General features: G+C 38.5%; 1 protein-coding gene across 1 annotated transcript; it reads left to right on the plus strand.

Annotated features, from left to right (window-relative positions):
• The first annotated feature begins 7,502 nt into the window (after positions 1 to 7,502).
• MAGEE2 (MAGE family member E2) lies at positions 7,503 to 12,245 on the plus strand. Its single transcript, XM_082409472.1, has one exon. It carries the CDS (start codon positions 10,139 to 10,141, stop codon positions 11,708 to 11,710), a length of 1,572 nt encoding a protein of 523 aa, XP_082265598.1. The 5' UTR covers positions 7,503 to 10,138; the 3' UTR covers positions 11,711 to 12,245.
• Positions 12,246 to 25,105: the final 12,860 nt, after the last annotated feature.

The following is a 25,105-nucleotide window of genomic DNA, read 5'->3' on the forward strand; positions in this document are numbered from 1 at the left end:
TATATACAATGGAATATTACTCAGCCATAAAAAGAAACGAAATTGAGTTATTTGTAGTGAGGTGGATGGACCTAGAGTCTGTCATACAGAGTGAAGTAAGTCAGAAAGAGGAAAACAAATACCGTATGCTAACTCATATATATGGAATCTAAAAAACAAACAAACAAAATGGTCATGAAGAACCTAGGGGCAAGACGGGAATAAAGATGCAGACCTATTAGAGAATGGACTTGAGGATACGGGGAGGGGGAAGGGTAAGCTGGGACAAAGTGAGAGAGAGGCATGGACATATATACACTACCAAATGTAAAAGAGAGAACTAGTGGGAAGCAGCCGCATAGCACATGGAGATCAGCTCGGTGTTTTGTGACCACCTAGAGGGGTGGGATAGGGAGGGTAGGCGGGAGGGAGACGCAAGATGGAAGAGATATGGGGATATATGTGTATGTATACCTGATTCACTTTGTTATAAAGCAGAAACTAACACACCATTGTAAAGCAATTATACTCCAATAAAGATGTTTAAAAAAATAAATAAAATAAAACCAACATCCTTGAAAAAAAAAAGAAAATAAACAAATGGGACCTAATTAAACTTAAAAGCTTTTGCACAGCAAAGGAAACCATAAACAAAAGAAAAAGACAATCTAATAAATGGGAGAAAATATTTACAAATGATATGATCAATAAGGAATTAATATCCAAAATATCAATATATAAACAGCTCATGAAACTCAACTTAAAAAGAAAAAAACCAAACAACCTAATTTAAAAATGGGCAGAAACCTGAATAGACATTTTTCCAAAGAGGACATACAGATGACCAACAGGCACATGAAAAGATGCTCAACATCACTAATCATCAGGGAAATGCAAATCAAAATTAATGATACAGCACCTCACACCTCTCAAAATGGCTATTATCAAAAAGAACACAATAACAAATGTTGGCAAGGATGTGGAGAAAAGGGAACCCTCATACACTGTTGGTGGGAATGTAAATTGGGTAGCCACTATGGAAAACAGTACGGATATTCCTTAGAAAATTAAAAATAGAACTACCATATGATTCAGAAATTCCACTCTTGGGTATGTATTCAAAGGCAATGAAAACACTAATTTGAAAAGATACGTGCACCCAAATGTTCATAGCATCATTATTTACAATAGCTAAGACATGGAAGCCACCTAAGTGTCTATCCACAGATGAATGGATTAAGAAGATGTGGTATATATATACAATGCAATAATAACCAGAAGAAAGAATGAAATTTTACCATTTGCAAAAATATAGGTAGACTTAGAGGGCATTATGCTTAGTGAAATAAGTCAGGCAGAGAAAGACACTGTGTGATATCATTTATATGTAGAATCTAAAAAATAAAAGAAACTAGTAAAAATAGCAAAAAAGAAATAGACTCACATGTATAGAGAACAAACTAGTGGTTACCAGTGGGAAGAGGGAATGTGGAGGGGCAATATAAGGATAGGGGGTTAAGAGGTAGAAACAATCATGTGCAAAATAAGCTACAAAGATATATTGTACAATACAGGGAATACAGCCAATATTTTATAATAACTATAAATGGAATATAACTTTTTTTTAAAGTTAGACTTTAATAGGCATTTCTCCAAAGAAGGTATGCAAATCGTTGATAAGCATATGAAAAGGTACTCAATATCATTATTCGTTAGGGAAATGAAAATCAAAACCACAATGTGATACCACTTAATACCTACTAGGATGGTTATAATAAGAAAAAACAAGCAAGTGTTGGCAAGGATGTGGAGAATTTGGGACACTCACACATTGCTGTTGGGCATGTAAAATGGTGCAGTTGCTGTGAAAGACTGTGGTGGTTATTCAGAAAGTTAAACCATGTGGCCAAACAATTCTGCTCTTAAGTATATATACTCAAGAGTTAAAAAGTCAGACACAAACATATATTTGTATGTCAATTATCATTGCAGGAGTAGTCACAATATTCAAAAAGTGGAAACAAGAAAAGTGTCCATCAACAGATGACTAGACAAACAAATTGTGGCACATACATTCAATGGATATATATATATATATATATATATATATATATATATATATATATATATATATATACACACATATATATATACTCAGCCACAAAAGGGAATGAGGTTCAGGTACATGCTACAACATGGTTTAACTTTGGAATATAACTTTTAAAAATTGTGAATCACTCTATTGTACACCTCTGACTTACATAATATTGTACATCAACTATGCTTCAATTAAAAATGGTTAAAATGGTAAATTTTGTGTCATATGTATTTTACCACAATAAAAATATTGTTTTAAACCTTCAGTGGCACCAATAAGAGAATGCACCATCTAAAAAATAATATTTTTATATTGATTACATGTTGAAATCATAATATTTTGGATATATTGGGCTAAGTAAAATGTGTTATTAAATTTTTTTAAATAAAAGAAAATAAATTAAATTAAATTCACATGGAAAGGCACAGGCCCTAGAATAGCTAAAACCAACTGATTGGGAAAGTGATGTACAGATACCTATCAAAGCTGAAAATAAAAACGCTTTTCAACCCATAAATCCTACATTTAGAAACTTATCATATAAAAGTACCACTAAACAAGAATATATATTCATATGTATATGAATGTTTATTGCTGTGCTGTTTATAGTGGTAAGGTTTGTAAATAACCTACCAATTGAGAATTGAATCAATTGTATAGTATCCTTACTGTAGACCATTATGAAAATATTTAAACGTAATTTTTTAGGACGGGAAGGAAGGTTTCATATCCATAGCACAAGAAGAGATGTCAGCCTTTAATAGAAAGAGGGACATGCCATCTATTATAAAAGGAAGGCATATGGGTAAACATGTCAGTAAGTTGGTAGCTTTGGTGGATGAAGGCAATGGACTTTCCATCTAACTGTGAATATTTTCTAAGTGACAGTTGAAGCACAGTCATGAGTTTGCTGTGAGAAAGGGGAAGGGATGAAATAGTGGAGGTTTGAGGTAGGAGAAGAATTTTGGCAAAAGGAAAGCAAACAGTAGGGTAGCATATTAACCTTACTGGGCAATGTTATCTTCCCATCTGAGATTTTGAGTTCTTGAATATAAATTAGACCAATCAGTAGGTACGTGTACATTTCTTCAGGCACAATACTAATGTTTGAGAAATTGTGAGTTTATTATGCTATAAATGTGTGTGTGCACCTGTTTGTATCTATTTATATCTTTATCTATATTTCTCTTACACATTAAAATCAATGTATGACCACCAACTAAAATCATCTCAAGGACCACCATGCATTTCAAATGGAGAAACATTGCCTTAAAAAAGCTCCTACCATGCACAAATATCACCTTCTCTTTGAAGTATTGTCAGACACCCAGAGACATGGTTAAGAACTCCCTCTTCTATGTCTCAACAGCATCTTGCACTTAACCTTATTCAGCTCCGTAAAGACATGGACTGTGTCTTTAAAATATGCATTCCCATGACCTTACAGGATCGGGAACCTGGAACATAGTGGAGCCCCACTGACTGACTGATGGGACAGAGCCAAGTGCTCATCAAGGTTTTGAAAACTGAATTCTAAAAACTTAGCCTCCTCTATAACATCCACCAAACACCTATCTGCCTCCACCTGAGAGACAGGTGGGCAGCATTTGTCCTTAGGAAAAATTGTTCCCTAGAAGATCATTGTGGACATGAAATCCTTGGCTGAAGGGATCAAAGAGATATGATTCTCGCAAGGAATACAACAGTCATGTAATCTACCTAAACTCTAAATGTAGGAAGGCTTCATTCAGTGTTATGTCTTAAAGCCCTTGTTTCTTCCCTTATTCTACACTTTGCCCCTGGGTGATCTTCCCTAGCTTAATGGTTTTAAATGCAATCTCTAGCCCATACATCTCCATATTCACAGTCCCCTAAGCTTACTTGACTCTGCTCTTTGAATTAATAATAAGCCACTTCAAATATGACATGGTCAAAATAGAACTCTTGATTTCCTCCAAGCAAACCTGTTCCTTTCCCAATCTTCACCATCCTTGTAAATTCATCCCTATGTACCAAATTGCTTAAGCCAAAACCTTAAAATTTACTCTGAATTTTTCCCAAATTTTCTTGTCCCCCCACATATAATACATCACCAAATCTTAATTCTTCCTAATACATGTTGAGAATTTATCAAATTTTCTCCTTCTCATACCATAATTCAAGTCCAAGCCACCATTATCAATAACCGGCATTATTCCAATAGCCAATAGTCTCTCTGGACCTACTTTTGCTCCTTTCTACTATCCATTCACCAGAGAGCATCCAAAATAATCTCTTAAAAACATTATTTTATGTCCATACTACCCAAAGCCATCTATAGATTCAGTACAATCCGCATCAAGATACCAATGGCATTCTTCACAGAAATAGTAAAAGCAAACCAAAAATTAGTATGGATCCTCAAAAGAGTCTGAATAAACAAAGCAATCATAATGAAAAAGAAGAAAGCTGGACATATCACACTTCCTGATTTCAAACTTTATTACAAAGCTGTAGTAATAAAAACAGTATGACACTGGCATAAAAGTAGACACATGGACCAGTGGAACACAGTACAAAACCCAGAATTAAAGCCCTACATATATGGTCAACTAATATTTGACAATGGCACCAAGAACACCCAATAGAGAAAGAATAGCCTCTTCAACAAATGGTGTTGTGAAAACTGGGTAAACATATGCAGAACAATAAAATTCAACCATTATATTACATCGCTCACAAAAGTTAACTCAAAATGGATTAAATACTTAAACATAAGACCTGATACCATAAAACTCCTTGAAGAAAATTCAGGGAAGAAGTTCCTCGGCTTTGTTTTTGGCAATAATTTTTTGGATATGGAACCAAATCAAACAACAAAAGCAAAAATAAACAAATGGGACTACACCAAATTTAAAAGACTCTGTACAACAAAAGAAACAATTAAAAAAATTAAAAGACAACATACAGAATGTGAGAAAATTTTTGCAAACCATGTATCAGATAAGGGGTTGATATTCAAAGTATATAAAGAACTCATATAGCTCAGTAACAACAACAACAAAAAACCCAGTCCGATTTTTAAAAAACAGGCAGAGGAACTAAATAGACATTTTCCCAAAGAAGACACCAAATACCCAAGAGGCACATGAAAAAATGCTCAATATCACTAATCATCAGGGAAATGCAAATCAAAGTCACAATGATATATTACCTTACACTTGTTAAAATGGCTATCCTGAAGCATACAGGCGATAACAAGTATTGGTGAGAATGGGGAGAAAAGGGAACACTTGTACACTGTTGTTGGGAATGTAAATTAGTTCAACAACTATGAAAAACAATAAGGAGTTTACTCAAAAAATTAAGAATAGTACTACTAAATAAATCCAGCTGTTCCACTTCTGGATATTTATCTAAAGAATATGAAAACCCTAATTCAAAAAGATATATGCACTCCTATGTTCATCTCAGTATTATTTACAATAGCCAAGAAACGGGAATACCATAAGAGTCCATAAATGGATGAATGGTTAAAGAAAATGTGAGATACACACACACACACACACACACACACACACACACACACAGAAACTTAGGTACACACACACTGGAATACTACTATTCAGCCATAAAAAAGAATGAAATCCTACCATTTGCCAAAACATGGGTGGACCTGGAGGATACTATGCTAAGTGAAATAAGTCAGACAGAGAAAGACAAATACCATATAATTTTACTCATATGTGGAATCTAAAAAAATGAAGAAAACCAATGAAAAAACAAAATAAAACTAAAACAAACTCATAGATACAGAGAACAACGTAGTGGTTACCAGAGGGGAAGGGGGTCGGGGGGTGGGCGAAATGGGTGAAGGGGGTCAACTGTACAGGCCAACTTAATAACAATAATCAGGTCTTGTTATTTGACTCTGAATAAAAATACTATTGTTTAAAAAATAAATCGGGTGATCATTACAATTTTAGATATAAAGGAATGCATATTATTAAAAAATTGGAAAAAAAAATTGGGGTATAGTTACCACAATGTTGTATCTATACATCACTATCCAGGAATGAGATTTTTTCCTTTTAATTTTTTAAATTGAAGTACAGTTGACATACAATATTATATTAGTTTCAGGTGTACAACATAGTGATTCAACATTTATATACATTATAAATTGAGCACCACAATAATTCTAGTTACCATCTGTCACCACACAAAATTATTACAATATTATTGACAATAATCCCTATGCTGTACATTACATCCCTGTAACTTACTTATTTTATAACTGGAAGTTTGTACCTCTTAATCCCTTTCACCTATTTCACTCAATCCCCTATCCCCCTTCCCCTCTGGTGAACACCAGTTTGCCAGGAATGAGATTTTACATATGTGAATTTTCTATGTAATTATATTATTCCTTTGAGTACTAACACTTTTTTAATGTTATGTATTTTCTGGGTTAATAATTCTGTAATATATATTTATTTGTTTTCATAAGCAGAAGTTAACTTTTCTTGATAAAGCTAGGTCTTTAAAAATTATAATATGCAGTGAAAATTTTGAGGACAATTAGTACACTGAGGATTTCGTGTCCTTGCACTGAGTGCTCTAACACAGCTATAGTATTTACGTTCTAATTTCAGTTTTGAATAGTGTTTCTATCTCTTTCCCTTTGAATGTCTACCAACTATCACTTCTTGCTGCTGTCTTCTAGCTAAATTCTAGCATCTCCCATTTTCTTAACTTTCTGCCTTTAGTGTCCATTGGCCTTTAACGTCCACTGGGAAAACAAATGACAGCTCTTGTTTGAAAAGCAGTTAAAAAAATAAAAGCTAAATATGAGTGAAGAAAAAAAAACGCAAAATGATACACCACAGCACACCCACTAGAATGCCTACAGATAAGAATATAGAGTAATAGGAACTCTCATACACTACTAGTGGAAGTGTAAATTGGTGTAAAAATTTCAAAAACTCTCTGGAAAAAGCTATGTAAACTGAAATCACACACACTTATGATACAGGAATTCCATTCATAGATTTATTTCCAATGTAAACGAACCTGTGAACAGAAAGACAGGTACAAGAAGGTCCATAGCAGCATTTTTGGTAAGAACTCCAAACTGGAAAAAAGGTAATGTCCACCAGCAGTTGACAGGATAAGTTGTACTACATTCATTCAATGTTAAAGTATATAATAATGAAAATGAGCAAATACTGCTATATACAACAAAGATAATTAACAAGACATAGTGGATTTTTATTGGAAAAAAGAGAGCTACAAATGAGTACATATTGTATAATTCCATTGATATTGTACAAAACTCAGAAACCAGCAAAACTAATCTGTGATGCTAGAAGTCAGAATAGGGGCTTCCTCTTGGGACAAATATGAGGGGAGAGATGGGAGGGGTGCCATAGTAGGTTCTGAGATGCTGGTAATGTCCTGTTTCCTGACTGGCATGATGGTCATAAGGTGTGTTAAATCTGTCATAATTTATCAAGTCTACATTCATGATTTGTGTACTTTGTATATGTTATCTCAGTAAAAGCACTTAAAGTTAAAATATTTTATTAAAATTATGCTGAAGGTAAACAGTTGTATGGAAAGATATTCACGGGTTTTTAAAATTCAAAAAGAAGGTCAGAAACTATCAAAAGAAGTTCAGAATGGAGAGTATGATCCCATCTTTTTACTTTCACACTTAGGGTGGAAAACATGCCATATGTCACAGCCACAGGCACAGCTCCTTCGTTTTTCATTTAGCAATAACTAGAACAGTTTGGAGACTGGTAAAGTAGAAATGGCTGAGACCAGAGGTGTAGTTCAATGTGGCTATGGAACAGATTTCATGGAAGGATGTACTGGGTGGATAAAGATGAAGATGGAGAGCCAGGTAGGGACCAATTTGTGAAGAATCTGAATGCTGTAGAATGGGATCAGCATGTCATTTCAGAGGTAAGATATTGTCATTCAATGCTATTTTTATCTATTAGATGCAGGGGTAGTAGAAAATTCAACTCACAAAAAAATGTGAACTGGATTTCAGGGGGAAATTGCATTTGTTTTCTTTAATGACTGCAGAATTTAAAATCCTCTCTGAATCTGCCCTTGGGAAGCACCTGTCTAGACAAGGAGCATGGAGTGCTTCTGGCGAAGAGGAAAGACCAGGGTGAGGGATCCCATCAGGTCTGATCTCAATTACTCCTTTGTAGCAGCTCAAAAGATGCTGCTGCTTTCCACAAGATTCTCCTAAGATACGATCAGCACAGAAACTGAACATCTCTACCTGTAGAACATGCACATTCACTTGTATAAAAATTGATCTCTTTAGTCCAGTTTGGCCAAATCCATGGTCCTGAACTGCCTGCTTCGCTACTTTAAGAAAGCATCTGGAATGTAGAAAATGTCAGAGGTTAAGTGTTTGGACCCTCATGTGAAGGCAATGCCCTCTGAAGGAATTCCAGGGCACAGGATAACTGAACGTAACAGTATTCAGTACCATCAAGAATTTAAGGAAGGATTTCAGTTGTGGAGAAAAATGTAAATTTTTCTCCTTCTCAATATTCCACTGCATACCCTGAGGGTTGAGAGCTAGGATTTAGCCCAACTACTTTGGTAGCACTTCCAGAAAATAAACCAGCTGACTCCTCTTCCTTGCTGAAGCGTTTGAATTATACCTCCCCAAACACAAGACCAACCACTTAACTAATCAGGTCCTATTCTGGTGGTGTTGTTCTCACCTTATGGAGCCCCAACCAGTCCTCACATACTGCTAAATGAAGAAACAGGAAATCCAATCATTCCTGTCATCACCTTCATCCGCATCTCCCTCCCATCCTAGTGCACTTTGGCTCTAGCCACCCTGGATGTCCAGCTGTTATGCAAACTTATTTTGTACTTTCAAACCTCTGAGCCTTTTCTGATACTGATCCCTCAGCCTAGAATGCCCTTATAAATCCTTCCCATCCTATTCATCACTTAGAGCTCAATTCTTCCTTGAGGCATGTGCCCCCAATCCAAGACACCTCAGACTAAGCTGTAATTCATTGCTTGCTCCTTCTTCTGTGTTTGTACCATATGTTAACTGTCCCTCCATCAGAGCATATTTTTTCAACTACTTTAATTAAGAGTACCTTAAATAAACAGGGTTAATCATTTGTGAAGGGCAGATGGTATGAGAGAAAGTACTTATGCTTGAGATTCTGACAGACCTGGGTTCAAATCCTGGTCTCTTCCACTTGTTGCCTGACTTTGGACAGGTAAATTCACCTCTATGACTCAGTTTCCTCGCCTGTAAAATGAGAACCATTAAGAGTAGTACCTCATAGCTAAGATTAAGTGATTTAATATGAGATAAGTGAAAATACCAGAAATAGTGTCCGGTACATAGTAAGTGCTCCATTATTATTACCATTGTTTGAACCTACCCCAGAATGTAAGCTCTACACAGAAAGGGATAATCATTGTTTGTCCTCTGGTGTACCTCTAGTACCCAATACTGTGCCTAGCATGTGACACATACTCAAGAAACATATGTTGAGTGAGTGGATGAATTAATGAATCCGTGAAATAATTCTCATCTTTCGCATCCTCCTCCTCTCCAAATCCTCTACCGCCTATTAGCTTTATACCTCACAGAAAAACTTTGTGGTGCATCACTGAACATTCCCCAACCCTTACCCTCTTTGCTTTACCTCTGTTTGTTACCCCCTTTCATGAATTCTTTTCTCTGACAAGTTTGACTCTAGCAACAACCACTTCAACTAGCCTCTCGGGCCAGGCAGAAGTAGGGGGCCGGAGTCGGGTACTGGGAGCGGGGCGTGGCCACCACGTCGCAGAACGCAACTGCGCCTGCGTAGGCTGCGGCAAAGCCTAGCTCTCTGAGGGTTGCATTTATTGCTGGCTGGTGTTTGTGTAGGAAGATCGCTCCTCTCGCCAGCTCTCGCTTCTGATCCGCGCGGCTCCCGGGTCTCTGGCTTCAGCTTTGTGCTGAGGCGCCGACACACCTACCATCCTCTCTCCGACGGATCGCTGACCTCCCCATTCCTGTTCCTGTCTCCTGGAACCATGTCTCTGGTAAGCCAGAATGCGTGCCACCGCAACGCAGAGACCACTGTAGATTACAGCGACTTCCATGGTGAGATGCAGGCTATTAATGCCTCCGGGTCCCCCACATCCATGCTAGTTCCTGATGCTCCCCAGGGCCCTCAGGCGCCAATCGACTCTCAGGGTGCTAGCGCTTCCCAGGCTGCGCAGGACCCGAACGACCTCGAGGTGCTGATAGATGAGCAGTCCCGACGTTTGGGGGCGCTCAGGGTCCACGACCCTCTAGAAGACAGGTCGATTGCTTTGGTGAATTTCATGCGAATGAAAAGCCAAATCGAGGGGTCTATTCAGCAGACAGAGATGCTAGAGTTCCTCAGAGAATACTCAGATCAGTTCCCTGAGATCCTCAGACGAGCCTCAGCCCATCTGGACCAGGTCTTTGGGTTGAACCTGAGGGTTCTTGATCCCCAGGCTGACACCTACAACCTAATCAGCAAACGGGGTCTCCAGACCACTGATCGGATAGCAGAATCCCTGGACATGCCAAAGGCAGGTCTCCTGGCCTTGGTCCTAGGCCACATTCTCCTGAATGGTAACCGAGCAAGAGAGGCCTCCATTTGGGATCTGTTGCTAAAGGTTGATGTGTTAGATGAGCCCCAGAGGATCAACATCCCCTTTGGGAACACAAGGAACCTCCTAACTACTGACTTTTTGCGTATGCGGTTCTTGGAGTACTGGCCAGTGTATGGCACTAATCCCCTCGAATTTGAGTTCTTGTGGGGCTCTAGAGCCCACAGGGAAATCACAAAGATGGAAGCCCTGAAGTTTGTGGCAGAGGCCCATGATGAAGAACCCTGGAGCTGGCCAGAAGAATATAATAAGGCCCTGGAAGCTGACAAGGCCAAAGAAAGAAGCCAGGCTGCTGGCTTGGAGTTCTGGTCAGAGGACACTATGAATGATAAGGCAAATGATTTGGTCCAGTTGGCCATTAATGTCACAGAGGAGTTGCTGCCTATACATCAGGATGAGCTGTTGGCTCACACTGGCAAAGAATTTGAGGACGTGTTCCCAAATATCCTCAGTCGAGCTACTCTAATCCTTGATCTGTTCTATGGGTTCTCTCTGATTGAGGTTGATACCAGTGAGCACATTTACCTCCTTGTCCAGCAACCAGAATCAGAAGAAGAGCAAATGATGCTAGAGAGCCTGGGGAGACCCACTCAAGAATATTTGATGCCAATCCTGGGTTTGATCTTCCTGATGGGCAACCGTGTCAAAGAGGCCAGTGTCTGGAATTTGCTTCGGAGATTTGGTGTGGATGTAGGGAGAAAGCATGCCATCACCTGCAAACTTATGAGACAGCGCTACTTGGAATGCAGGCCACTGTCCTATTCTAATCCAGTTGAATATGAGCTTCTGTGGGGTCCTCGAGCTCACCTTGAAACCACCAAAATGAAAGCCTTGGAGTACATGGCCAGGCTCTACAGAAAGCAACCACAGGACTGGCCAGAGCAATTTAGGGAGGCTGTTGAAGATGAGGAGGCCAGAGCCAGGTCTGAGGCAACTGCTATGTTCTTCTTTGGCCCCATGTGAAGTCTGGGGGAAGTGTGTCACTTCAATTGGGTGGCATCAATTAAAGGGGCCCTGGGGAAATGGGCACTGGGGCCCCAAATCAGAAGCTGGGCAGGGTTGGGGTGAAAAGTACACATTGTGCTTGCTATTTGTGTTCCATTTCTAATAGTATTTCCTTCCTTTTAATATACCCTTGAATTAGATTCATGATCAGTGTTTATAAATGAAATTGCTCATTTGCCATTCCTGTCTTGTTTCAATATAAAAGTTCATATAGCTGCATAAAATGTAGTGGTAATATTTACATCTTTCTATGATGTGGAAGAGAATATACAGTTGTTCTTTAACCGTTTGAAATAATCAGTAAAATGGTCTGGTACAGAAGTTAAGTAACAACAGTAATAACATACCCACAACAAAAACAAACACAAAATCACTCATCTGTTGATGTTCTCCCATAGTGTCTACGGTTTTTTTTTTTTTTAATATTGGCATTTACCTGTATTTGCTTTGTGATTCCAGAGTGTAGTGAAAAATAAAAGTATAATGAATTAGGCTCCATGCTTAAGCACTCTTTCATTCAACAAACATTTATTAAGTACCTGCCATACTCTAAGCACAGTGCTTTATGCTGGGAATATAAGGGTGAGGAAGGCCCAGCTGAGCCCCAGGAATTGAGGGGGAGGGGCTGTGGAAGTAAACCAACAATTATTTCTGTGGCAAGTCGTATAATAGGGGTAAGCTCAGAGAGCTATGAGAGTTTACAGGAGTAACTCCCAACTAGGAGGGGACGGTGAAGGGGCAGGGGTGTCAAGCAAAGGGTGAGTGCGGGAGTGGTCAGGGGTGGTGGCAGGGGAGGATGAGGTGGAATGGAAAGCTGGGACAAGTTAACCTTTAGGTGACTTCTATTGTAAGGCCTGAGGTTGGGGAGAGGGAGGGAGGGAGGACTAGTCCGTGGAGTCAGGGGCAGTATGTGAAACAGCTTCGCGGGATTTACGTGTAGCTCAGAAAGACAGTGTTGAGTTCAAGAGAAGTGTGGGAGAGATAAACCTGTGGCAGAGATAACAAAGGTCCATATCCTCAGAGAGTGGGTCTTAGGAATCAACAATGGTTCTCCTGAAGCCAGCTGGTCTTGGATCTCGGGTCAGACGGAACAATCCACCTGGAGGAACTCTGAATGGCAACCTCTGCCTGCGCTGTTTATTTCTGCACTCAAGCCGTTAAGGTGAGTGTTAGTATTTTGGTTCTCTTCATTCAGATGCCGGATCTCGCAGCTTCTAGCCCTGCTCGCGGCTCTCTCCAAGCCTTCCCTAGAGAACAGGCAGCTAACAATTTCTGTAAGGAAGCCTTGGCTCAGTGGTGGATGTTATACGTAAAGTCACCTATAACGCGAGGTGGCGGGGGTAGCAGGGGGCTGCCTATCAGTGGTGTAGGTTTTATGCTTCCTCACCCACAAGCTTTCTGCCCTTTCATCCGTTTAATCACTAGGGGTTACCCTCAACTGCCACCTCCTATCAGATGGAAGAGAGGATTTTTCCTCACATTTTCGTCAGCCTCAGGAAGAGAACGACATAACCGTCTCGCTGGGGGGAGGGGACAGAAAGACGGGAGATACACACTTTCGGCCCCCAAGTCTAGCAGCCGTGCAGAAGCCAAATTAGAGCTGCTTGCTTGGGGAAGCCACTGCGCAGGCGCACTCCGCAGTTGCCTGGGAGATATAGGCCCCACTAGTCTCTGAGATCTTCTCTATCTTTGCATTCCGAGGAAAACTGAATGCTAAGGGCGGGATTTCCGGTGACAAGAAAATGAGTAACTGGAGAGAAAGGGGTTTTGTTAAATAGGATGGGGGTGGAGTTGAGAGGCAGGAGAATATCCAACTCGAAATCTGGGACCTTGAAATAGGGTACTGCCTCCATGCTAAACTGAGAGCCTCTCATTATTCAGCCTCCTTGGACCTTTAATCTGTACATGCTTGTGGGGTGGGGGAAAAGGGGCAAGCTGATTAAAGTGCCAAGTTTTTCTTGCTCTGATTTATTTTTGGTGGGGGGGATTGGTAGACTCCTGGATCCTCAGGCACATCAGTTCTTCTGGGGGCACCAGTTGAGAGAAACTTGCCAAGGGGAAGGTGTAGCATATGGACCAACAATAATGTAAAACTGCCAACTTTTTTAGTACTAAATATGTGCCAAGCACTCTGCTGGATTCTTCACTTTCTTTAGCTCCAATCGCTCCACCAGTTCTCCAAAAAGCATTTTAATAGTCCCATTTGACACTATAGGAAACTGAGGCTTAAGTAATGTGCCCAAGGTCACACAGCCAGTCAATGACAGCTGGGATTAGAGTTTAAGGCTGCTTTTGGCTACAATTCACCCTGTTTATAGTGCATAGCATCACAGGCCCCCTCCAGCCTTTGCTGTGTTCTCACTCGAATTTGTTGACTCTCAAAAAATATAAGGAAGGGCTGTATGCCAGGCTGGGAGGAGCAAGACGACAGTCCTCCAAAAGAGGATGAAAGTGAGGCTGAAATTTCTCCAGGCTCTTCCTTGTTCCATTACTCGGGCTCCCTGAGAGCTGTGTAGGTGTGAAATGTGCATTTCTGTCCAATCTCCCTGCTCTGTCCTAAGAATCTTCCCTACTTTGCTCTCTTCTGCAAGCTTCCAGCCTTATATGCTGGCTTTTACCCAGGGAGAGTCAAATATCACTATTTCTGAGCCTCCAGAAGTGCTGGCAATGTTTTTTGTAATCCTGCAAGAACAATGACCTGACAGAGCTCTTGCCTTGCCCAGGGGAGCTCTTGCTTTGCCCAGCTCAGCATGCAAAAACATAAGTGGGAAATAGACTCTGTGTCATACATGCCACATGTAATTTCCCAGAAGTAACAAAGGTGAGGCTTGTATACCTATGGTAAGAGAAAGGGTGTAGTTATCTTAGTGGCTACAGCCATTCCTTTGAAGGTCATGCGAGGCCTGGATACTCTCCTTTATTCACGTACCAAATTAGAATTAGCACCCCTTAGGAGAAACACTTAGGGGTGGAAATGAGTGTATGGCAAACAAGACTTACAAAGGATGTTGTATGTATTACTCCGAAGTACAGTCTCCGTTAAGCCTTTAGAACACCGGACAAAATACCCTTCTTATCTGTGTGAATTAGTTTGGAAAATGGTACAGTCTGAGTTCATTTGCACTCTTTGGGCTATTGATACCCACCAAGTATTGAAGTTTTGGCCAAGGTGGGGCTTGCCGAATGGGTATTGGTTAGATATGTATTGTATATGCATCATCCTGTATATACAATGCTATCCGGAGTCCCCTTTGATCTATGATTGGGATCATTGCTGGAGAAAAAAACATTGAGAATACATTCATGTTCAGTTGCTGAGGCCCAGAAGCACCCTCTTTTGGAGAGGATGGGTGGTTAGGGAAGCCTTTTTCTGCCCTTCTCTTCATCAGTTTCTGTATACTAGTTGTCACAAATAAGCAATACAATCCAAGGAAAAGCTGAGCTGGACTGACAAATGTGGACTTCAAGCCAATTCTCCCAGCCCCAGGATTGCTGCCCCTAAACCCTCTGGTACCAACAATCTAGACCAGCCTGTAAGTACCCTTCAGGTTCAGACAAGGACCCTACAGTCTCCTCCTCCCTTCCTAAGGGTATCTCCATACCGTGAGATTTCTCACTCAACAGGCTTTCTCTTCCCCTTCCATGAATACTCAAAAATGTCTTAAGGAATTGTCTGCAGGCAGGGTTTGAGGCTAGTTGCAAAGAAAGCTGTAAAAGAATTACCAGAGTAGGCCCTCCTCCCTGAGACATTTTTGTTCTAGTCCCCGTACTAACACACTAAGCATAAGGTGGGGACAGTATATCAGAATGGCTATGAACTCTGGATCTGGACAATGCTGGCTCTGTCACTTCCTAGCTGTGTGACCTTGGGCAAGTTACTCAACATCTCTTTCTAGACCACTCAAAGCTGTTTTCAAGAAATTGATAGAAAAGCCCAGGGTCACACATTTATTATTTGATAATGTCAGAAGTATAACCCAGGCCAATTGTATCTTAGTCTATTGATATTTCCAACCTACACCACTGCTTTTAAGACTGCTACTTGTCAGCACCTTGGTAGCTGAGTTCAAATGTTTACTGGGTTCTTAGACTTACTCGTGTTTGTTTTCTTTAGTAAATATTTCAGGTAAATATTAGCCCCAGGTAGTTATGAATTACTGAGGTTTAGCTGCATTAGTAATATATTCTTTATATTCTTTGCAGACACCTATCCACAAGACACTTTTTTAGGAGCTCATGTGTGGTCTCTTTAAGTAGGCCTCAGTGACCTACAGATAATCACTTGCTCTATATACCACTCCAGGAGTCCCAAACAGTGAGGATGACTTCTCTTATAAGGAGGCAGGGTTAGGAAGGGATTTGGGATCTGAAGCCTACAGTCTGAGCAGCCTATCTCAAATTGCCTTTCTCCTGAAAGCACTTGGTTTGGCATGGGCTGGTCAGGGTAGAGCATCTGTCCTCTGAGTGTCCACTTCCCTTGAAATATAGAAGAGAAGGAGGATGTAGAAAGGGAGGACACAAGAATGGTCATTGCTTCTGAAGCTGCCCTCTGTTCTGAAGCCTCAACCACACCTCAGAGAAGCTTCCCTGCTGGTGAGGGCTGCAGGGTACAGGGTGCCCTGGAATGGCCCCAGCCTGGATTGCTCTCCTTCTGCAAGACAAAGAGGAATGCTGTCCTAGAAGAAGATGTTCATTATTCCAGACAGTGAGGGAGACCACCCTGAGATCCAGCTATGGAGGCCAGGTATGGAAAGATGAGTGCACACATCACTGCTCTCCTTTCTCTGGATTGGGGGCAGGGTCGGGGAGAGTATAAGGCCTAGGAGGGAGGAAGTAAGGAGAGGGAGCTTTGGCAAAACTCTTAACCATTTATATAATGTCTCCTCACACAAATATGGCCATGGACATCCTCAAAGTTCCTAACAGGGACATAACTGAGTGAAGAGAAGTTGATCACCAGCTCTGACAGGGAACAAACTGTCCCCTGAGGTCAATGGCAACCCTACCGACCCGACCAACAAGGAGCCAGACCCAGCTCAGCCCAATCCTCAGATAGTTCCACCTAAGACTGTATTGGCCCCTGAGACTCACCTACACTGGAGGAGCCCCCTGGATATCAGACTTGTCCAAAAGTCACCTACCCGGTTCAGTTTAACAAGCAATTGCTGAATACCTGGTAAATGCTGGCCTTGTTATATTAGATACTGAGACACAGGGATGATTCAGATAAGGCCCCTTCCTTATCTGTGTTCCAACTCTGAATTCACCTTTGAGTCTGGTCAACTATATGATCAATTTATTAAGATTTTTATTTCAATGTGTACCTTTTTCATTTCTAGAATTTCTAATTGTTTCTTTTTCAAATATACCTTATTTTAAAAAATAAAGACCCTGTTCTTTTCTTACAGATTCCAGTCCTCTTTTCATTTCTTTAAACATTTTAAGCAGTCTTATTTTTTTCCAGTTCTTTTCATATTTGTCTATTATTGCTTATTTCTTTAGTTGTAAATTCTGCATTTTGTTGGGTCTGCTCAGTATCTAATGGTGGTGAGTTTTTGTATGTGCGTTATAACTTGTATCTGTGTGCTAATCTTTAGCTGGCATTACCTTCTGAGAGACTCTCTAAGGCTGCCTCTGCTGCCAATCTCTCCCTCTTGGGGAGGAAGGATGGAGTTATGTGCTGTCTGGTGCAGCTGTTCTACCCCAGTCCTTCCAGCACAGATACAATGTCTTTCTGAGCTTGAAGGCTCTCTTGCACTCCACTGAAGAGAATACCTCCTGCCCCATGGAAGCCTTCTCCTGTATATATGTCTTTGAGATATTTATCCAAATTTCTGTTGCCTTTTATCACTCAGTGCTCTTATAGTTTAATCTTTTTATAAATCTTTAGTGTCACTTAATGGGATTTTGGAAAGAAGAGGAAAAGAGGGATATAATCCTGCATCATGACCAGAACACAACTTTTATTTAATAGGTAAAAGTTGAAGTCGATCTAAATTCTCACAGCAAATATTTTGGTTTTACTTGTTAATATAATTAGAGCCCCTCCTTTTAATGGAACAGTATAAAATATTTGGGAATGGTGGAGTAGAGACTATTAAAGAATAGCAAATTATGGTTAATATATATTGTTAAATACAAAATACAAGCTATGAAACAACAGAGTCAATATTATCTTACAAAAATGTATGTGTAAATAATGGAAATATATTTCCTTTCAAACTGATGAATAGTGGTGTGGTAGACAAAATAACATTTCCTCAAAGATGTCCACGTCCTGATCCCTGAAACCTGTGAATATGTTACTTTACATGGCAAAAGGGACTTTTCAGATTGATTGAATTAAGGAAATTGAATTGGGCAGATTATCCTGGATTATCCAGATGGACCCAATGTTATCACAAGAGTCCTTATAAGAGGGTGTCAGGAGGATCAGAGTTAGTAGTAGGGGATGTGAAAAGTGAAGCAAGAGGTTGAAGTGATGTGAGGAGGGGATCCTGAGCCAAGAAATGCAGACAGCCTCTGGAAGCTGAAAAGACAGGGAAATGGATCCTCCCTTCAAAGCTTCAAGAAAGAACTAGCCCTACTGACATTTTGACTTTAGTGCAATGAGACTGATTTTGGACTTCTGACCTCCAAAATTGTAAAATAATAAATTTTTGTTGTTTTAAGCCACTAAATTTGTGATAATTTGCTACAGAAACAATAGGAAACTAATACAAATCCTTACTACAGGGCAGAGGAATTTAGATTTAACTGTCTACTTTTGCTTGAAAAGAAATTAACATTCAGATAAATAAGATAAATAAAATACAGTGTTTAAAGCAGCTGGATCTGTCCATAACAATGACACTATGGTGTCACCTTATGACTGTAAAAAATTAAAGTGTTGCAATACCCATGTAGGAGAATGCAGAAGGGAAAAAAAATGCAAGTAGTTACATGTCTCACAGAAGTATAAAGTGATAGTGGGTTATGTAGGGCTACATTAAATATTACATAAAAATTTTAAGGAAATGCTTGTGTCCTGTACCCTGCAGTTTCATTTCTAAGAATGGATTTTGAGAAAACATTCTTGGATGTGAGCTTACATTTGGTTTGAAAGTATCATCCCAGGCTTAATTTAAATGAGGAAAAACACCAACTAAAACCAACTAAAAACACCAACTAAATCTTCAATAATATTTGATTGGTAAGGAAAATAAAGGTCTTTCTATGTAATGGAATGACATAAAGACATCAGAAATTATGATATTCAATAATGGTTAATAGCAAGAAAGTTCATTTAGGAAACAATATTAACAGTGTGACTCAATTTCTATGGAATAAAAAGACTATTTCTCCAGCCACATTATAATCTTATTTATCTTTGGTTAGTGTTTTTACAGGTGATTTCTATAATATATTCTAATGTTCATTTTCTTAATTTTCCACACTGGAATTATATTTGTTCTAATGAATTGAAGAAAACACCAAAGGCACGCTGTGATAACCTCTTTCTTTTGAAAAGTGAAAAAGAATTTAAATGTTCTAAATGAGGGTTGGGTTGAGGAGACAATCTTTTATGCTGTTGTTGGGAGCATACATATGAACAGCCCCTTTGTGGAGGGTCTTTTGGCAGCAAAATAACACTTTTGAAGGTTTTCTCAGGAAATGATCCTGCAGATAAACATAGATCTGGCTATATGGATTCCATAGAAATATTGATTGATCAGGCTAAAATTTGAAATGATTTTAAAACCAAAAATTAGTTACAGAAAATAGGATTTGTTAATTAAATTGAATGGAATTCTGTCATTGTACAGGAAGGAGCAGAAAAATATTTAAAGGCACATAAATGCTGAAGATTTCTCATTTTGTGATAAAAAGCAAATATTTGGTATGATTATATTTTTGTAAAAATAGGCATACATACATAAAATTTATGTAATGGAAATTAATGCTCTCAAACTTTGGTCACATCTCTAGGTTGCATGGAATTCTGGTGATTTTTTAATCTTCTTATCCTGATTTATTATTTGCTTACAGCAAAGTACTGTCTCTTGTGTAATAACATTTTAAAGCCTGTACAAAACAATAAGAACCAAGTAGTTTTAATTAATTAAATGAGCACAGACCCAATATAATTAAAGGTACCCAATGGAGGCATTCACTTGGGCACTGTATCATATTACCCATGGGACCCTATATTGGAGCAACTTCAATGAAAGCCATTTGGCAACATTTCATTCAAAGCTCTGAAATATACAGGTGCTTTCAAAGTGCCACTTAATCTTGTGAAATCTTTGCCTCATAAGTAATTCTGGATATCAGCACGAATTTAAATACAATGATGTTCTGTTCACCACCACCTATTTAAATTGGGAACAATTTGAATCACCTTTACTCAACAATGATGGAGAGGGTTGAGAAACTAGGAATCATTCATGGGAATTTAAGGTACTACAAGCATTGCACATTATGCCATAGAAGAATTTTTTTAACATCTTTATTGCAGTATAATTGCTTTACAATGGTGTGTTAGTTTCTGCTGTATAACAAAGTGAATCAGCTATATGTATACGTATACCCCATATCCCCTCCCTCTTGTATCTCCCTCCCACCCTCCCTACCCCACCCCTCTAGGTGGTCACAAAGCATCGAGCTGATCTCCCTGTGCTATGCGGCTGCTTCCCACTAGTTAGCTATTTTACATTTGGTAGTGTATATATGTCCATGCCACTCTCTCACTTTGTCCCAGCTTACCCTTCCCCCTCCCCGTGTCCTCAAGTCCATTCTCTACATCTGCGTCTTTATTCCTGTCCTGCCCCTAGGTTCTTCAGAACCTTTTTTTTTAGATTCCATATATATGAGTTAGCATACGGTATTTGTTTTTCTCTTTCAGACTTACTTCACTCTGTATGACAGACTCTAGGTCCATCCACCTCACTACAAATAACTCAGTTTTGTTTCTTTTTATGGCTGAGTAATATTCCATTGTATATATATGCCACATCTAGAAGAATTTTTAAAGACATGGAAAATTGAAAAAAATTGAAAAATAGGGTTTTTAAACATTTTGTTTTGAAATAATTACTGATACACAGGAAGTCGCAAAGGTAGTACAGAGAGATTCTGTGTACTTTTCACCCAATATTTCCCAGTGATTACTACTTAAATATATCTAGAATAATATCAAAACCAAGAAACTGACATAGATATAAATGTACGTGTGTAGTTCTATGTCATTTCATCACATGTAACCACCACCACACACAAGATATAAAACTATTCCATCCCAACAAACATTTCCTTCTTGCTACCCCTTTATAGTCAACACCCACGCTCTACCCCACATACAGTGCTGCCATCCCTTATCCCTGGTAACCACTGATCTGTTTTCCATCTCTATAATTTTGTCATCTCAAGTAGCTTATAAAAATGGAATCATATAGCATGTACATTTTTGAGATTGGCTTTTAAACTCAGAATAATGCCCTTGGGATCCATCTAAGTTGTTGCAGGTATCAATAGTTTGTCCCTTTTTACTCCTGTGTAATATTCCATGGTATGAAAACCACAGTTTAGCCATTCACCTACTGAAGGACATTTGGGTTGTTTCCAGTTTTTCACCATTACAAATAAAGCTGATATGAATAAAACTGAGGAAAATTCCCTTAGATTCTTTATTTTATGACAGTTTTTATCATAAATGGCTGTCGAATTTTGTGAAATGCTTTTTTATTTGCATTTGATCATATGATTTTTCTCTTTAGCCTGTTAATATAGTGGTCTACATTGATTTTCAAATATTGAACAAGCCTACATCCATGAAACAAACTCCACTTAGTCATAGTGTATAATTTTTGTGTGCACATATTATAGCTTAATTCTATTTGCCAATTTTTTAAAAGAATTTTTGCATCTATATTCATGAGTGATACTGGTGTGTCATTCTCCTTTTATACTTTGTATGTTGGGATTTGGTGTATGTTGGCAATATTGACTTTGTTAGAAGGAATTGAGAAGTGGTCCCTCCTCTTTTATATTTTCTGGGAGTGACTGTGTAAAATTGGTGTTATTATTCAAATATTTTAGAAAATTCTCCAGTGATGTCATCAAGGCCTGGAGTTTTCTTCTTTGGAAATCTTTTTAACAATTTACCTTAACTCCAATAGGGCTATTCAAAGTACTTATCTCAAACTGAGTTAGCTGTGGTAGTTTCTGCTTTTTGTTTTTTCCTAAGTTGTAAAATGTATGTATTTAGAGTTGTTCATAGTACTCCCTTGTTATCCTTTTGACATCTGCAGGGTGTGTAGTGATATCCACTGTTTCATTCCTGATATTAGTAGTTTGCATCTTCTACTTTTTTTCTTGCTAGATTTTTGTCAAATTTATTAATTTTCTTAAAGAATTGGTTTTTTATTGTATTGTTTTTCTCTACTGATTTTCTGGTTTTAATCATGGATTCATTTGAAGCTTACTTTAAACTTCTGGGTGTTTAGATTTCCTGTTTTCTTTCTGTTGTTGATATCTAGTTTGCTTTCCTGTGTTCAGAAAACACACTGTGTATGATTTCAATATGGAAAATTTACTGAGGTTTGTTATAAGGCCCAGGGCATGGTCTATCTCATTATATATTCTGTTGGCATTTGAAAAGAGTGTGTATTCTTCTCTTGTCAGGAAGAGTGTTCTCTAAATGTCAATGAGATCCTGTTGACTCATAGTGTCATTGAGTTCTTCTATATCCTTAGTGAATTTCTGTTTAGCTGTTCTATGAATTGCTTGGAGGAGTCTTGAGGTTATCAACTATAACTGGAGATGTATCTATTTCTTCTTTCAGTTCTATCAGTTTTTGCTTCATACATTTTGCAGCTACTGTTTGGTACATACACATTAGGACAGATATGTCTTCTTGGTTGATTTATTATTTTATTATGTAATTTTCCCCTCTCTCCTTGAAAATTTTCCTTGCTCTGACATCTCCTTTATCTGATATTAATATAACCACTCCTGCTTTTTGTTAATTAATGAGTGTGTTGTATAACTTTTCCCATCATCTTACTTTCAAAGTATCATTATACACTGTATCATTATATTTGAAATGAGACTTTTTGCAGATAGCATATAGTAGGGTGATGTTTTTTAATCCACTCTGCCAATGTGTGTCTTTTAGATGGTGTATATAGACCATTTACATTTAATATGATTTTTATATAAAAGGTGTAAGTATGCCCTTTTATTTTTTGTTTTCTGTTTGTTCTCCCTGATTTTTATTTGTTTTCTTTATCCTAGCTTCCTCTGAGTTACTTGGACATTTTTTCAAATTCCATTTTGATTTATCTATAATGTTTTTGGATTTACCTCATTGTATAGCATTTTTAGTGGTTCTTCTAGGTATTATAGTACATATACATATATAACATCACAATCTACTGGTGTCAAATTTTTTCCACTTTAAATGAAATGCAGAAAACTCACTTCCCTTTACATGATTTTTTCTTTTTTTAAAATTGAAGTATAGTTGCAATGTTGTTTTACCCTTTATATTCTTTTAGTCTCCCTAGTTATAATATGATTTTTGTAAATATTTCCACTACATACATTGAGAACTACATCAGGCAGTGTTATAATTTTTGCTTTGACCTCAAACATAATTTAGAAAACTCAAAAGGAGAAGGATATTATATTTACCCATTTTTAAAAATCAATTATTTTTTCTTTCTTCATAATGTCCCAGGATTCCTTCTTTGATCATTTCCTTTCTTATTAGAAAACTTCCTGCAGCCATTATTTTAGGGTAGCTCTGTTAGAGACAAATTCCTTAGCTTTCCTTTTTCATAGACTGTCTTGATTTCCCCTCCATTATTGAGGGATTTTTTCCCACTAGATATAGAATTCTGGTTCTATAGTTCTTTTCTTTCAGCACTGAAAAATTTTGTGCCACTACATTTTGGTCTTTATGGTTTGTGATGACAAATCCATTGTCATATGAATTGCTTTTCCCTACACCTAATGCTTCATTTCTTTCTGGATGCTTTCATGATTTTTTTTCTTTGTCTTTAGTTTTCAAAATTTGATTATGATTTGTTATGGCATGTTTCTTAGGGTTTACCATGTTTATTGTTCACTCAGTTTCTTGACTCAGCAAGTTTATGTCTTAGAATAAATGTGGTAATTTGCAGCCATAATTTCTTGAAATATTTTTAGCCCACTATCTTTATCTTCATCCAGGATTCTAAGGACATGAATATTAGATATTTTGTTATACTGACACAAGTTCCTCATGCTTTTTTTTAGTATATGTTTTCTCAGTTTTCCAGATTGGGTGAATTCTGTTGTTTTGTCCTCAAGTTCACTAACTCTATACTCTGTCCACTCCATTCTGCTATGGGACCCATTCGTTGAGTTTTTCATTTTGGTCATTGCATTTTCTAGTTATAAAATTTCCATTTGGTTCTTCTTTATATTTTCTATTTCACTGATGATAGTTTCTATTTCTTTGTTGAATCTTTCTATGTCTTCATTTGTTTCAAAAATGTCACTGCTTGTTGAAGCATTTTTATTCCTTTAAAATTCATGTCAGATAATTCTAACATTTGTGTCATTTCAGTGTTGACATTTGTTGATTTTTTTTTCTTTTTCACAGTGAGATCTTCCTGTTCTTCTCTATGTCATGTGATTTTCTAGTGAAATCTGCATATTTGGTTATTATATTATAAGACTGGATCTTATTTAAATCTTGTATTTTTAACAGGTCTCTTCTGTCACAACTCCAGTGGAGGAAGGGCAGGATGCTGCCTTTTTACTTACATGTGAGACACGTCCAGATTTCCAACTTGGCTGCCACTAAAATCTGGGGAAGGAGAGGATCCTTATCCCTATGGGCAGTGGTGGGAAGCTCACTTCTCCACTTGAGCTCCACTTCAAGCTCCCTACTACATCTCTGGTGATAACACCCTGGCAAGGAGTTATAAGGATGATGCATTATGCCTCCCTACTATGCCTCTACTAACCCCGTGGAAAAAGTTAGCCTTATTACTTCTGAGTGTTGGTGAAAGCCATGAAACCCCTCTAGCTCTCCTCTGACACCACCCCGTTGAGGAGGGGTAGGAGTACCTCATAATCACTGGGTGGAGCTAGTGGGACAGGCTTCCCACACGATTACCACTGACACCACAGGTATGGGGTCTTCTTACTTATCAGTGAGATGAAAGTCCCTGATCCCCAGTGGGTCTGCTCTAATACCATCCATGATGGGTGGTTACAGTGCCTCATTCTTGCCTGGTAAATGTGGAAGTCTAGGTTCTCCACTCAGTCTGTTCTAGTGAGGGTGGTGATGGGACTGCAGTTTTTTTCTGTGTTGGGCTGGAG

This window comes from Balaenoptera borealis (assembly GCF_965194805.1).
Source record: "Balaenoptera borealis genome assembly, contig: HAP1_SCAFFOLD_2418, whole genome shotgun sequence".
Lineage (NCBI taxonomy): Eukaryota > Metazoa > Chordata > Mammalia > Artiodactyla > Balaenopteridae > Balaenoptera > Balaenoptera borealis.

What these genes read in the sequence shown, in the direction of transcription:
- MAGEE2 (XM_082409472.1), top strand. Translation starts at nt 10,139, where the DNA reads ATGTCTCTGGTAAGCCAGAATGCGTGCCACCGCAACGCAGAGACCACT.